The 15,600-nt window shown below is 27.9% G+C and overlaps 1 protein-coding gene across 1 annotated transcript; it reads right to left on the bottom strand.

Moving 5' to 3' along the window:
* Positions 1–300: 300 nt before the first annotated feature.
* Positions 301–15,362, bottom strand: LOC113789191 (uncharacterized). The gene is made up of 3 exons (XM_075820641.1): positions 14,268–15,362; positions 10,617–11,806; positions 301–2,027 (listed from the first exon to the last, which is right to left on the bottom strand). Exons 2-3 carry the CDS (start codon positions 11,443–11,445, stop codon positions 547–549), a joined length of 2,310 nt encoding a protein of 769 aa, XP_075676756.1. The 5' UTR covers positions 11,446–11,806; positions 14,268–15,362; the 3' UTR covers positions 301–546.
* Between the last annotated feature and the right edge of the window lie 238 nt (positions 15,363–15,600).

Below are 15,600 nucleotides of genomic sequence, written 5' to 3'. Positions count from 1 at the left end.
ATCAAAAATGGTCTGCATATCTTGTTTTATTGCACCAATCGTTTTGTTTATTTGGTATAAATTCATCTATCCGATTCTACAACCATTAATTGATCGATGGATTGGGGATTATCAATTACCACAACCTTTTGCAAATCTTTCTTGTCCATTGCCCGAGAAAAAAAAATCAGACAATAAGTTAGAATGTCCACAGCAAACGACATCTGATTCGATTTCTGGAGATGATGATATACAATCCACCAAAAAGAATTCTTGAAAACATTCAACAATAAAAGAAAATGAATGGGAACAAATTTAAAATAATAAAAAAAAACTTTATTTGTTTTCAAATCAAAAATTTATCGATAAAAAATTTGTAAAATCATTTTTTTTCAAAGAGAAAATATTTCCGACTAGTCTAAATATATAATAATAATGAAATAAACCAAAATTATTGGCTGAATAAAAAATATTGACTACTAAAAATATCATCCCATATAGAGCAATAATTTTTCCATTATTATATTCAACAATCGTTATTTGATCAGTGTGAACATGATTTGATGATCAAATGATTGTCGATTGATGATCCATTGCTTTTCGACAATTGAACAACCACTTTATTATTCGAGCATTACGTTCGACGACAGATGGTCCATTGTGAAAGTTGGCCAATAGATTTGTACATGAACGAGATGATGCTAGATTTTGTTGATGAAGCATCAAATTTTCGAATGTCAATTTCGAAGTACTGCCTCCATGATGATGAAAAATTCTTCGCCGTTTACTATTATGGGTATGATTGAATGATGGTTCATCAACCGATAGTTGACTTGATGAATTAAAACTTGAAAATTCATTCGAAATTGTCGTCGATTTATTCGAGTTCGAATCTTCATAGCCAGGATAAATCATTGAATTATTGTGATGATTTTTCACATTATAATTATCCTTATTAGTATGATGATGCATTTTTCGTTTCAATGAATCATCATTGGATGAAAAGATGATATTCCGTTCATTTTGTTCAGTCTTCATTCGATTATCATTGTTATTTTCATTCGGTTTATGATTAGAATTTAAACACAGACTTTTAAATATATGATCAATGTCTTGTTCCTGTGGATTAGAATGATTGTTGGAAAATCGTTGATTATTCGATAATGGAGATATGTCTGATTTAGATCTCATTACAGAAGTTGATAGATTTAAATTTTCATCATGTTTACAATCAGTGCAGATAGATGGCAGCTGTGATGAAATATTTGAAAACTTTTTTTCCATTTTCAATGATGATGATGATGATAAAAATAATAATTTATCGTTAATTCTTTTCATTTTTTCGGGTGAAGATGAAATGTTATACGGTTCGGAAAATATAGAGCATGAAGAAGAAGATGATGATGAGCTGGTGGTGTTGGTCGTAATGGATTGTGTTGGCGATGATGACGATTGAGATGATGATGATGATGAGCCTATGTATTTAAGTTCAGCACGATAGATATCTTTTTGTTGTTTGATTAGATCATCCGATTCACAAATTCTTTGTAAATCATCATTTTTTGAAATAAAATCATTTGAAATCCGGTTAGGCAAAACAACAACATCGTTAACAACATTATCCAAACTAATCAATTCTCTTAATTGCATTTCCAGATTGCTTACAGCACCTGTTGAATTTTCCGATAATTTAGGACTGATTCGTTTTTTGACCAGATTATTTTGATTTGATTGTTTTTTAATTTTATTTAAATGACTGTTGATTTTTGAGATTAAACTTCCATTATCTAAATTGTTTGAACCATCAATGAAATGGATTTCAGCTATCGAAGAATTTGATTGTGAATTAGTTGTTTGATTTGATCGAATAAAATTCGTAGAAGTCGTACAAGTATCCATTGATCTGATCGAATCAATAGATTGCTGTTCTCGATAATCATGATCTGATCGATTATTGAAACAATTAATGTTTGCATCTGATTGCATTCGGCCAATGTATTTGCCTTTCGATTCGGCTAGACGTTCGGAAGCACTTTTTCGTCTAATCACTATCAAATGAGGGAAGAAAAAATGAAAAACAAAATTAGAAATTTTGAATTTATTTCATTCATTTTTTTTTGTGAAAATTTAAATGTTTATCTGATAAAGTGAAATAAAAAGTGGTAGAAAATAGTGAAAAAATACATCATCATTATCAATCATAAAAATGATCAAAATATAAACATCATAAAAATTTGAGGAAAAAAATGAACCTTATTTTTGGATTATGATAATGATGATGGTGGTGGTCGTTTTTTCCGGTAAAAAAAATACAAAACAAAACAAAAATTTGGATTTTCGTTTGCAAAAAAACAAAACCATTATCTATTTGATAGATAAAACAATCGGCTATCTACAGTTATAAAAAGGATTTGATTCCTAATTGATGTATAATAATGTACATCAATATGAACAACTTGGTAGTCGACAACAATCATCATCATAATTTTAAAACTATCACTTTAAATTGAGCTATTACATATATGTTTGTAAAAAAAAGAAAAAGAAAAATATCCACCATTATATTCAAGAGGGAAAAAAACGAAACTGAAAAAGATGTTCCAAGAAAACAGACATCATCATCACTCAAAAGTAAAGCAAGTGGCCACACACATACAGACAAACTAACAACTTATTGTCTCAAAGTATCATTAAGAAAGAACAGAAAAAGAATAAGAAAAAACGATTTTATCATCATCAATAATGACAACAGCAATATACTATATGAGTTTGAATATTACGATTTGAAAAAAAATTGTCAGAATTTTATAAAGATTCAAAACGACAGGTAAAAAAACTTAAAATCGATATCATCCCTCATCATCATCATCATCATTATAAACTACCACTGTTACTATCAAAAATCAGTTAATGTTCATCGAACATCATTAATATATTCGACAATATTGACCTATTGTGTTTCTGTATATAGTTTTATGGATGATAAAGAGAATAGGTAACAAATATATTGATTCAAAGAATTGATTTGTTCATCATCATCGTCGTTTTTTTTCTTGTTTCGATTGTTTGTATGCTACATTCTCTTATCGATGATTTTGATCATCAAGTACCATCGACGAAAGTTTTTCTTTCTTTTGTTGGTTAGACCAATGATGATGATGATGATGATGATAATGTATGATTAGATGATGAAGAAAATGAAAGATTCAGCAACAACAGCAACAAAAAATAAAAGATTTTTGGTTTTGGGGTAAATACATAATGGACAAATATGGCGGAAAAATATGAAGCCATGTCATTTTTTCCCTGAGAAGGGAGGTGTGAGAAGAAAAAAATGATGATGATAAGATGATGATGATGAGAGAGAACAAGAATTGATTCAGGTGATGCTCGGTGAAATGTGGTCGAACAACACCACCAATACGCCAACAAGACAATACCATATGATGATGATGAAAAAAGACAAGGTCAGTTCGACTAATAAATCAAACAATCAGGCTGGAAAAAAAGGCGAATGAATGAATATTACGTGAAAAATAAATAAAGGTAAGCCTCTCTCTCTCTCACAAACAAAAACACACAATCAAAAACTAACTCCAAAATCTATGGAAAAGAACGAAAGGTAAATCTCCAATTCAAGCCTTGTCCATTTTTTTGTTCTTAATGTCCGATGTGCTTAAAATAGCATTTTCCGCAACAACAACAACAAAAAATCCTACATGGATCATTATACACTAGTTTCGATAATCAGAAAATTTTGTACGGATATACATTAGGGAACGGAAAAAAAACCACCGACTCATTCAAACCTAATTCAACAACATCATTGAATCACTATTGATCAAACGGATAGTTATTATCGTTATTCAACTTTAAGCTTGTTTGAAATGAAATGAAAAAATTGCATAATCATGTTAATCACTATCATATAAGGCCTATTTATATAATCGCATATTTCAATGCTAAGGTTCATTTCAGTAAATTTTTTTTACAGTTTTTATTAATGGATTATCTAAACCATGGATATAATCAAGTCGATCATGTTTGTTTCGTTCTTATTTTTTTTCATATGTCGATTATCACCATTTCATTTATTGTAAACGATTGTTTCATCAAGTTATATATATGGAATGATAATATTGATCATCACCATCATCATCAAACGAAGAAAAAAAAATGAATCTTTAAAACTAAACATTAACAAAAATCCACCTGTTTCATCTAACAATCATTAATTGTTTACGAATCATACACACACACACACACACACACACACACATGTTAAAGCAGGTTATAACAACTTTTTTTCCCCATTCAAGTCGGTCAATCTAATTTTATTCGACACTCGAATCGAATGGATGTTACGATGTGATGATTATGAATTACGATGCAAAGATCTATTCTATCTTGTTTTATTTTTTCCTTGTTCTTGTTCATGTTCATCATTATCATCACTCCTTTTTTTTCACCCCCCATTTTCGATTAACGTTATTAATATAAAATACACAAACTTGAATGATGAATTAAAAGCAAAGCCAAAAAAAACAACCATCATTCGGAAATTATTTAGGTAACAATATTATCAACAGGAAAAGAAAAAATACAATGTCCAAATGAATGAATACAATTGATTGTTATGATGAACCGATTTCTATCATCATCGATTATAAGTAAATTTCAAACATTATTAGTCAAAATGAATATTTTTCTTAATCATTAAACAATTTTTTTTGTCCATATAACAATAAATATTTAGCAACATTAAATCTATGGAACAACAAAAAAAAATGAGTTTCTTTTTTTACCCGAAAAAAAGTAAATGCATTTTTCTTTCTTAAAATAGGAAGATATCCATATCCTCATCATCATCATCAAAATCGATAACAGCATCATCAACAAAAAAAAACGGAAATATTTTCATACAAGTGGCAATCATTTTTTTGGTATGATCCAGTAGTTGATAGTAAGATTGATGTCTGTTGTGTATGTATTGAATAGAACGACATTGTGGTGAATGATGAATGATGATGAATAAAAAAGAAAATCCGATCAGGATCTTCCTTGTAAAGATCTCATCTGCGTGTGTAAATTTTAGCAATCAACAATTTTTTTTTTTGTTGAAGAAAAATTCAATGAACAGTAGCAATAGCATGATGAAATTAATTTCGTTTGATTAAAAAAAAATTATATATATGTGTGTGTGCGAAAAAAAAACTAATCAACAACTGATGGTTTGATTTGACGATGGCAGGATGAATAGGATTCACATGTTATATACTTTTCTTTCTTTCCTTTTTGTTAAAATTGAAATATATAACGGTTAGAAAAAAAACAGAAATCAGAAAATGTTTATCAGAAAATTTGCTTCAGGTTAAAAATGACAACAACAATTTTGTTGCCATTAAAAAAAACAAAATTGAAAATTAAACGTTGATCATGTAATTGGAAATGAAAATTATTTGAAAATATATAGAAACATATACACACACAGAGAGAGATTGAAATGACAACAACTATAAATGTGCATTGAATGAAAAGAAAGAATTGTAATTTTATCTTTTGAGCTTCGAAATCAACCAAAAAATACAGCTATTTGATATGAATTAAAATCTGAATTGTAATAACAGAGTGAATATAAAAAAAAATAACAGGACGATATAGAAAATGTTATAAGCCAGTTCCGGCTTATTAGGAAAACAAAAAAAATTGTCCTTTATTTAGATTAACGAATTGTACATACCATACACACACACAAACAAACATTGTTTGTAATCGACCGACCGAGCAAACGAATAGCAATTCTGATGATAATAATAATAATAATGATGGTGGAGGTGGTGATGGTCATATGACATACATTACAAGTGTCATTCAACAGGTGTATACGATTTTTTTTTTGGAAATGAAAAGAATATTTATAATAAAATAGTCAATAGGAAAACAAAAAAAAATTCAACCAAAAAGTTGTTCAACCGATTCATTGGTATTGACTATAATTTGCGATTTAAATTTCAATTTTTTTTTCACTCCGTTTAAAGAAATAAAAAAAAAATAAATTCGCCCTTTATTCGGTCATCATGTCAAAACTGTTTCTTTTTCTTCTTGAATAATGCAAACAAATAAACTATGAAAAAAATGTTTACTTTTGATGATTGTTACAGTTATTGATTGATATTTGAATATATAATCAGAACAGTTTTTACGAGATAATTTCAGTTGTCAAAAAAAACAAAATCAATTTTTTCCCCCTCATTCAAAAGATTGTTTGATTCGGAATCATAACTATGATTGACTATATCATCATCATGAACATAATTATCATTATCATACCGAATAAGGTGGATTGATATTCTTCTCAATGATCATGATGATAGCGGCCCTGATGATGTCAAACAAACGAACAAAAAAAATAAGGTAAATGAAACCTATACTTTTTTCTTTTCCCCCTATATCCACACAATATGACGGATATCCCAAAAATCAATTGAGGAGAAACAAAAAAAATTATGGGTCAAAACAATCGTCATCAAATCATGTATTATCGAAAAGGAAATATTTTTTTATCATAGTAGTATGAACATAACAGAAAAAAAAATATGTAGAACAACCAAATTTTTTTTTAAAAATCATTGTGAATCAACAACAACAACAACAACGAAAAAACTTTGAAGGTGGAGAACCATCGCATCACCGATCATCACCATCATCATCATCATCAGGGACCATTGTCATATTTGTGTGTGTGTGTTGAATAAATGAATGCAGAAAAAAAATGAAAGAAGAAAAAATGAAACTGGGCCAATGAACATGTCAAATGTGGAATGTAACCCGTGTGCACATTGAAATTGTGTATATATTTTAATATATTCAATGATGATGATGATGATGATGAACATCAACATTAAATTACCATAAGACTTTTTTAGGTTTACCTGGTTCATCATCATCATCATCATTATATTGTTGTTGCTGGAATGATGATTTGAATTGAATAAAAGAAAAAAAAATTGTTTCATATTTTTTTCACCCAATCATCAGCTATTTGATCGTTTGAAATTATCAACTGCATAAAAGAATGTTTTTTTTTCTGTTGAAGAAATCATTGTCAACATCTTATTATGGTGATTCCATCCGAAATGCAATTTGAACAATTACGTTCCATTTGGAACGTGAAAAAAAAACTTTGAATTGTTGTAATTTTCTTTCTTTTTAACATGATCATGTTGGATAACAAGTGTAAAGTGTCTTCATTTGAAAACCATAGTTGAAATAAATTCAAAATTAATTGTAGCTTATCTTTATGACATGATAAACATTGTGATGTTTATTGTAATATTTTTTATGTTAAATTTGAAATTAGTTCCTCTCATATACATAAATCTAACTACCGTTTGATGATGATGATTAGGATGATGCTGTTGATGATAATAAAGGCAATTAAACATACAAAAAAAAGTAATTAAATTAAGAATAAATAAGAAAAAGTTTTTTGAAATTGAAATGAAATGGTGGGAAAATGAAAAAAAAATTGTAATTGTAAAAATCATGTAATCATTGTGCTATGTAATGAAAAATTTTTATATTAAATGAAAAATATGAATAGGAAAAAATGATTGTTATTTTTAGAAACAGGATCGAATCGAATCTTGATATATTATTTTCCAACAACAACAAGAAAACAAAAACATATTTCAAAAATAAGATATCAAAATGTTGCACCCAATATAAATGTGATTTATGTGTGTGTTTGTATGTAGGTGTCATAATTTATAGATGGCTAATAAAATTTAAAATTAAAAGAAAACAAATCGATTCGTTACAAGAGAATTTATTTAGATGTATTTTGAAAAGAAAAATAATTTATTATCATTTTTTTTTATTTGGCATCTTTTCACATTCTTTGTTGGCCAATGTCGATTGATGGTGATTGCCAATGGCCTAAGTTTGATTTGATTTCGAACAAACAAAAAATATGCACAGAGAGGTCAATCAATCGAATTCAATATGAAAAAAAACACAGTGTGCCGAAACAAAATATTGGACAGATGCATCAAATAGAAAAAATTCATCTTTCATTCACATGGAAACAAGAGTGAGCGAAAGAAATGGAAAAAAAATATTGTTTTTCATTTGACCATAATAATTGAATCGAATCGATGTTGTTTTTGATGTTGATGATGAGCGATAGGGAAAAAATTTAATATTATACTGTTTAATAACAACAACAACAACACCTTAAACTTTGGAACAATATCTTCGTTAATGTTGTTAACAAAAAGAAAGTTTTTATGTTTTCCATTATCTTTGGCAATTTATGATGCACCACCATCATCATCATAGTCAATTTAACAACGATAATAATGAAATTTGAACAAAACACATTAAAATTAGAAATAGCAAAGGATTTATTTATTATGGAAAGAAGATCATAGAAGAAGAAAAAAAACTTTATCATTAATCGGTATTTCCAAAGATAATAATAACAAAAATCACTCAAACAAAACACATAAAAGAAATCAATCGAATGTTTTAATTATGGATTCAATTATTCAAAATGAACCAAAAAAAAAAAATGAATAAATAAATAATGTAAAATCACGGTCAAATCAATGTGAAGATATTAAAATCAACCACAGAAAAAAAATGGAACCGATAAAAAAAAGCTGATCGGATCCATGATCATAAAATTTGATTTTTTGAAAAAGAGATTTTAGAAAAGAAGGAGGACAAAAAATTATCCCGAAAAGTTTATGAAATTCGGTCATTAAGGATATTTTTTTTCAAATAATATTAAAATGTCTGATTTTTTGTTTTGTTTGAAAAATGGAAATTCCTTGCAAAACGATGATGAAATTGTTTCCGTATGTTAAACAAAAACAAAACAAAACAAAAAATGAAAAAGGGGAAAAAAGGATCCGGCATAAATATAATATATTGAATTGGAAAATTGGAACACACATTGAAAATTGTATTTTAACATCATCCAAAAAAACATTCATTTTAATGATGAATGAAAAAACCATTCATCACTGGATTCGCTGACACGAGACATGTCGGTTGCATATCCTTAGCCATATTATATCATAAAGACATACAGAGACAGCCTATTATCATCAAATGAGGGGAAAAATATTAATTTTTTTTTCATCGACAACATGATGATGATGATGATGATCATTATCATAATAATGATCATCAGGATTCAATCAATTATTAAAGTTATAGAAATTTAATAGACAGGATAAAAACGAAACAATTTGACGGAGAGAAAGAGTATAGAAAGGGCAAAAAGGAAAGAAAATTTATTAGACTAATATTAACCCTTGCCATACACACGATGAATATTATAATCAAGTAGTGTCAAACCACCAACATTCACTATTTTGTTTGTGTGTATGTGATTAAATCATGTTAATTGTTTATAATAATAATGATTATAGTCATCATTATCATTATCATCAACATAATTATCATGATGTACTCTTTATCTCTATCTATTCTATCTATATATCTATGTAGCCTTTGATTAATTTACTAAACATAATATACATTGATGTCTTTTAATTCAAAAAATTTCATTTTTTCACAGCAAAATAGACAAAATAATGAAGAAAAAAAAATTAACCCGAACAAGTTTGTTACAACAAGTTGTTGTTGAATGATTCAACCAACCAACCAACCAACCAACCGTACTCAAAAAAAAACTAAGCCTAGGTTAAATAGCATCTATAGTATATTTTATTTATTATACATTTAGTTAGTTATGAAGATTGTTATTTTTAGATTGATACATTCATTAGGCTGTTATGATGTTTAGTGTTATATAATATATTATACTTGTTTTTATTTTAGTTGAATGAAATAATAAAATTAATGAATGAATGAATGAATGAATAGAGCCACACTTTTTTGGAATAATATGTTCATGTGAATGATGATGATGATGATGATTTTGATCATTGAAAAAAATGGAAATGAAAATTTCTTTTTTGTTTTTAAAATTTTTTTCTATAGGAAAAAATAATTATGTGAAATCCTCTCTCATTATTCAATTATTTAATAAAATGTTCATCAAGCAAACAAAAAACAACAACAAAACCATGACAAGTAACAATTATAAGATTTTGTTGTTGTTTTTGTTGCTTTTAAATATACATAATAATGACCAACTTTCACCAAGTTGTTGTTGATGATGATGGTCATCATGAGATAGATATGACCTGTAAAAAAAACGATTTATTGATACAAAAAAAATTATGGCTTAAGAATGCCCAAAGAAAAAAAATGTGTTGAAAATTATCCCTATCAAAACTATTTCCACTAGATAAATAGAACTTGTTTAAACTAAATTTAATTTGACAGAGTGATTTTTTTTTGGTGGCCAAAAAAATTTCAAAAGATTCCTTTCCTACAGGATGATGATAACGATCATAAGAATATGAAGAAAATGAAAAATAAATTATTGCTATGATAAAGAATTTAATCGAATTGAGAAAAAAAGTTATCATTACCGTACATAATATACCGGATCAATATTTTTTTTACATGGTAAGAAATTCATTTATCAAAAAGATGCACCAGAAAATAATAATGCTAACATATTGAAGGATATGAAAAATAATGAGAAGAAGACTTACATGTCACGTTTGGCCGTGAGCAATAGCTGGCCGTAAAACTTCGTGAAGATCGTAATGGTGATCCTGATGTTGTTGATGATGATATTGATGATGGCGTTTGTTGTTGAATAGTAATCTGCTTCTTGATATTCGTGTTGATTTGTTGTTGCGGTTGACGATGTTGATATTGTGAAACCGAATAAATTCGGTTTTCTCTGTTTTTATCTACATATGATGTATTGATCGCTGTTGATAAAGATGATTGAGAATAATTTCCATTATCAGATGAGTTAACAACGATCGTTGATTTTGGTTTAGTATTCATCATAGTTAACGTACGATTATTATTACTTATAACTGATTGCGATGATTTTTGTCTTGATGAAATGATTTCCATCGATAATGTTGATGACTTAGGAAATGATTTAAGTGTCGATACTGATGAATCGATTTGTTGTTGTTGATCAAACGAAACTGGTTGTGGGTTTGTTTTCGAATCATTATCATTAAATTTTGTTTGATTCAATCGATTGAAAACTAACGTGTTGTTCGATGATTGGCTATTTGAATTCGTATAGACTAAATTGGTCAATCGATTGATGGCTGATGATGATGTCACTACAGCACAATTATTGGATTGATGATGATGATGATGATTATACGGATGTTTTTTAGTTGATAATGATGTGGATAAATATGGTTCACAATAACTAGTTGATGGTGAATAATCATCTGCCAATAATTCGATAGCTGAATCATAGAATTCATTCGGACTTATGTTCATTGATGACCTAATAATGGCCATTATTGATGATTGTTGTTGTTGATGCTGATGTTCAATATAAGTCATTATTTAAGTTTACGTAACATTATTAAAATAATAATAATCCGTACATACAAAAAAACTATACACTTTATACGAATGAAATTCTATTTGTTTGTTGTTTATTATTAACAATGTAGTGAATAATGAAGATGATTTGTCGAAAAGAAGTATGAAAATTTGAAAAAAATATTCACAAATACAAGGAAATCGTGACAAAGGTATAGTTGAATGACATTATATTTATATTATTTTTGGTCGTATACGAAAAACGAACGAAACAAAAAAAAATGAATTGCAAATATGGATTATATAAGGAAATTTTTGTTTGTTTTCTTCATTTCAAGTTCCAAAATTATGATGATGATGAATATTATTAGCTGAAGTCCTAAAGTATGAAGAGAATAATGAAAAAAAAACACACAAACAACAAATGTAATAACAGATTAAATGTAAATAAATAAATTTGAACAAATGTGATTCGGAAAATGTTGTTCGGTCGAATGATTTTTTTTTGAAAAAATGATTATTATTCAAATAAGAAAAATTATGGTTGATATGAACAACAACAACAACAAGAAAAAAAATGAAATACGATTTTGAAATTCTATTCTTGGAAAGTGAAAATCCACAAATCTATTGTAATTGAAAAAAAAATTTCATTTTCTGATTCTAATCTATCAACAACAACAACAACATTGTGATCATCTCTCTGTGTATATGGTCTGGAGCAATAATAATAATACGAATGATGTTTCTTCCATTTTTTCTTCTCATGTATTGAGTAAATTAATATTTGCTACCTGTGTTAATTCATCAAAAGTTCAGAAGAAGAAGAAGAAATTTTTTATCATTGAAATGATAAAAATCAACAGTGGAAACAAGGATAAAATCAAACGAACAACAACAAAATTTAAACATATTTTAAATACCAACAAGTCAAAAATAAAAATGAGGCCATTCACAGGTTGATGTTAGTGATGATGATGATGATGTGTTCAGACACCATATAACAGGATGTGAAAAAAAAACTGAATGAATGACAAATTTTTTTATATCCATTTTGAATGAAAAATAACGAAACAAAATTCCAATTTTTTTCTTTATAAAATGATAATAAACTTATTCAAATATTATCATAATAATCATATAATTTGAATAAATATCGATTTTCGGCAATTTTGATTTAAATCAATTCAAGTTCGTCAAATGATTGGAAAAATCGTGAATATCCAAAAAAAAAAAATGTATGAATAAGAAACAAAAGAGAATAGAAAAGAATGCCAACAGAAAAAAAAATTTGATTATTTCTTTCGATCAGTTCGATCAGCGATAAATGAAATAGATGTGGATAATGCCAAATGGTAATCATCGTCAAATAATGGAAAAAATGATGATGATGAATAGATCATGAAATGAATCGATTGTTGTGTAGAGATGAAGTACACATACACACACACATCGATTCGCTATTTCCATCAATCAAATAATTGACATAATTCGTATTGATGTGAAAATCGTTGGCTAGCCGTTATATAATAGTAAACAATAACAACAACAACAACAGTTAAACATTGACGACAATAACTATATGTATTTTGTATCCGTTGTTTGTTGTTATTGTTATTTGTGTGATTAGATATAGCTAACTAAAATGGACAATGTCTTTTCAAATAAACAAACAAAATGATGATTAAGTACATTGAACTGTCATTGAAGGTAGATCAATGAAGAGTGATCAACATACGGGTGATTAAGAGATAACTGTGTCTGTGTTATAGAAAATAATATGAATGACAGTATAACAAAGATATTTATATTTACAGTGTAATAATAATAATCATCAATATAATCTATAAAAGATACAATGGATAATAAAGAGATAGAAATCGATGCAAAGATGATTGAATACCTTTTGATCGATCTATTTTATATGAAAAAAAATAACATGAAAAACATTAAAACTAAACATCATTTGAACTTGATATTAAAACACACACACACATAAACAATGAAAAACTGTTTTTTAATTCAATTTGTTCATGGAAGAATTCACGATTTACAGTTTTAGATAATTAGAAAAATAATAACGAAAAAAAAGTGCTAGAAAATAAATTACAAATCTGTTATGAAGTGAACGATAGGATCAATGATCAGAAGTTTGTGTGTGTGTGTGTGTGTGTGATTAGATTAACAAATCGATCGTGGATACAAAAATGAACACAAACTTCATTTCGAATTGGAAAAAACAAAAACACACACACATATTTTTCAGAATTTTTAATTTGCCTTGGAATTTTTTTTTGTAATTTTGAACGATGCGACCAAACAAGCACAGTAAATACATATGTTTAGAATAACATACAGCATTCAACATTGTCCAAAACACACATATCAATTAGTTTTGGCCAACGATTTGGAACGTGACTTTATTTTTTTTGGACTAAAACAACACGTGCCATTTCAGATCAGAAAGAAAAAAAAAGATAACATGTGTGGGTCACTAAACGAAAAATCAACTAATCTAATGACAATATATGAATGAAGAATCAGTAATAAAAGTAATAAAAATGAAGAGCATCTGGCATTGATTAGTGTGAGATAGAACTGGAAACAAATAAGATAACAACTAACAAAAACTAATACCGAATGTCATCTAACCATGACATTTGTTTGTTAGTGTGTGTGTGTGTGTGCAACATGCGAAACATATCATTGCAATGAAATGGTTGAATGGTGACCCACCAAACCGATATCATTATGATTTTCAATCAAATTGTTATTCCATTTGGTAAACAAAAATTTCATTCATCTGGTACAATGAATCAATGAAACAAATTGTTACTTACCAGAGATAGAGAAGTGAAGTAAAAAAAATTAGTTTGTATATAATTCTCAAATGGAAATTGAATACGATTGAATCCAAATGAATGATGATCATCATCGATGACTATTATAATGGCAAAAAAATTTTATGTAATTTTTTTGTTGTTGTTGTTGTCGTCGTTTTGGCAATGATGATCGATGATTGATTTGATCATGCATTTCGTTTACGGGAAAAAAATGACAACAAACGAGCATTGTACAAACATGCATTTGGAGAGAAACGAATTTTTTTTATCATTATCATTTTTTTTTGTTCGTTGACTAAAATTGGGCAAAAATGTTCCGGTTAAATATTGACATTTTTGCCCAAAAAAAAAAATTTCGAAACGAATACATTCGAGGAAAAAAAGGAGTTTATTTTTTTTTGTTGTTTATTTATTCCAATTTTAGCATATAAATTGAAAATGGTGTTGGCATATGAATTTTCAGTGTTGTTGGTTATTATAAACGACGTCCCGGTTGATCAAACATTTATATTATATTCATCATCATCAAGGCAAAAAAATTTTAATTATTCGTTTGAATTCATCACCATAATGGAAAAAAACACAAATAAAACAATGAACAAGAATCACATTTCAATGTTAAGATATTTTAAGGCTACTGACAATCGAAAATAAAAATGGAATTTAATAATCAAATATAATGACCATAATCATTGAAGAATGATCAAACCATATGATACAAGTGTTATTGAATTTGAGCGGTGGCCATCATCATTTGGTTTGTTGTGATGATGATGATGATCAGTTTCGTCGTGGTCGTTATTATTCTTACTATTGTTGTTGTTGTTGTTAAACAGCGAAAGTGTCGAAATTTGAAGCCAAAAAAAATGTTTTCGAAGTAGCATACATTCAACAGATGATTTTCACAAGATCTGATGATCAAAAATGTTCGGATGTGTGTGTATGTTTGTATAATGGTTTGGGGTTGTCTGTATGGTCGATCGGTCGGTTGGTTATGTGGGCAAATTAAAACTGCCTTCTTTCTCTTTCTCTCATCTTTCATTCTTCATGTTTCTATCCCTTGTAACTTGTTCGATAGCTTTTTTTTCTCTTTTTCATCGTAATGATATCCTCTCTCTCACTCTACTGTTAATATCGATGAATCCTTGAAGAGGATAGCAAAACATTTTTTTAAAACAAGAAACCTTTGAATTTGCCGCCATCCAGTGATTCAAGAGAATATATTTATCTGTATAGTGGAATACAAAAAAAAACAATCAAGTTTGAAAATGGCCTCCATGATAATAATTTAGGCAATAACTTGTTGAGCCACTTATTTCTGAATATAATT

Source organism: Dermatophagoides pteronyssinus, unplaced genomic scaffold (genome assembly GCF_027571235.1).
Source record: "Dermatophagoides pteronyssinus isolate colony J.1.1.1.1 unplaced genomic scaffold, Derpt_VIB-CSIC_2022.12 sq0001, whole genome shotgun sequence".
Lineage (NCBI taxonomy): Eukaryota > Metazoa > Arthropoda > Arachnida > Sarcoptiformes > Pyroglyphidae > Dermatophagoides > Dermatophagoides pteronyssinus.
Note: the sequence above shows the minus strand (reverse complement) of the source record. Positions and strands in the feature narration are given on the sequence as shown.

Bases quoted from the DNA above. Each gene is read 5' to 3' on its own strand.
- LOC113789191 (XM_075820641.1), bottom strand. From the start codon at position 11,445: ATGACTTATATTGAACATCAGCATCAACAACAACAATCATCAATAATG. The intron at 2,028-10,616 runs GTAAGTCTTCTT...CTCATTTGATAG, and splicing joins CTCACGGCCAAACGTGACAT to TGATTAGACGAAAAAGTGCT.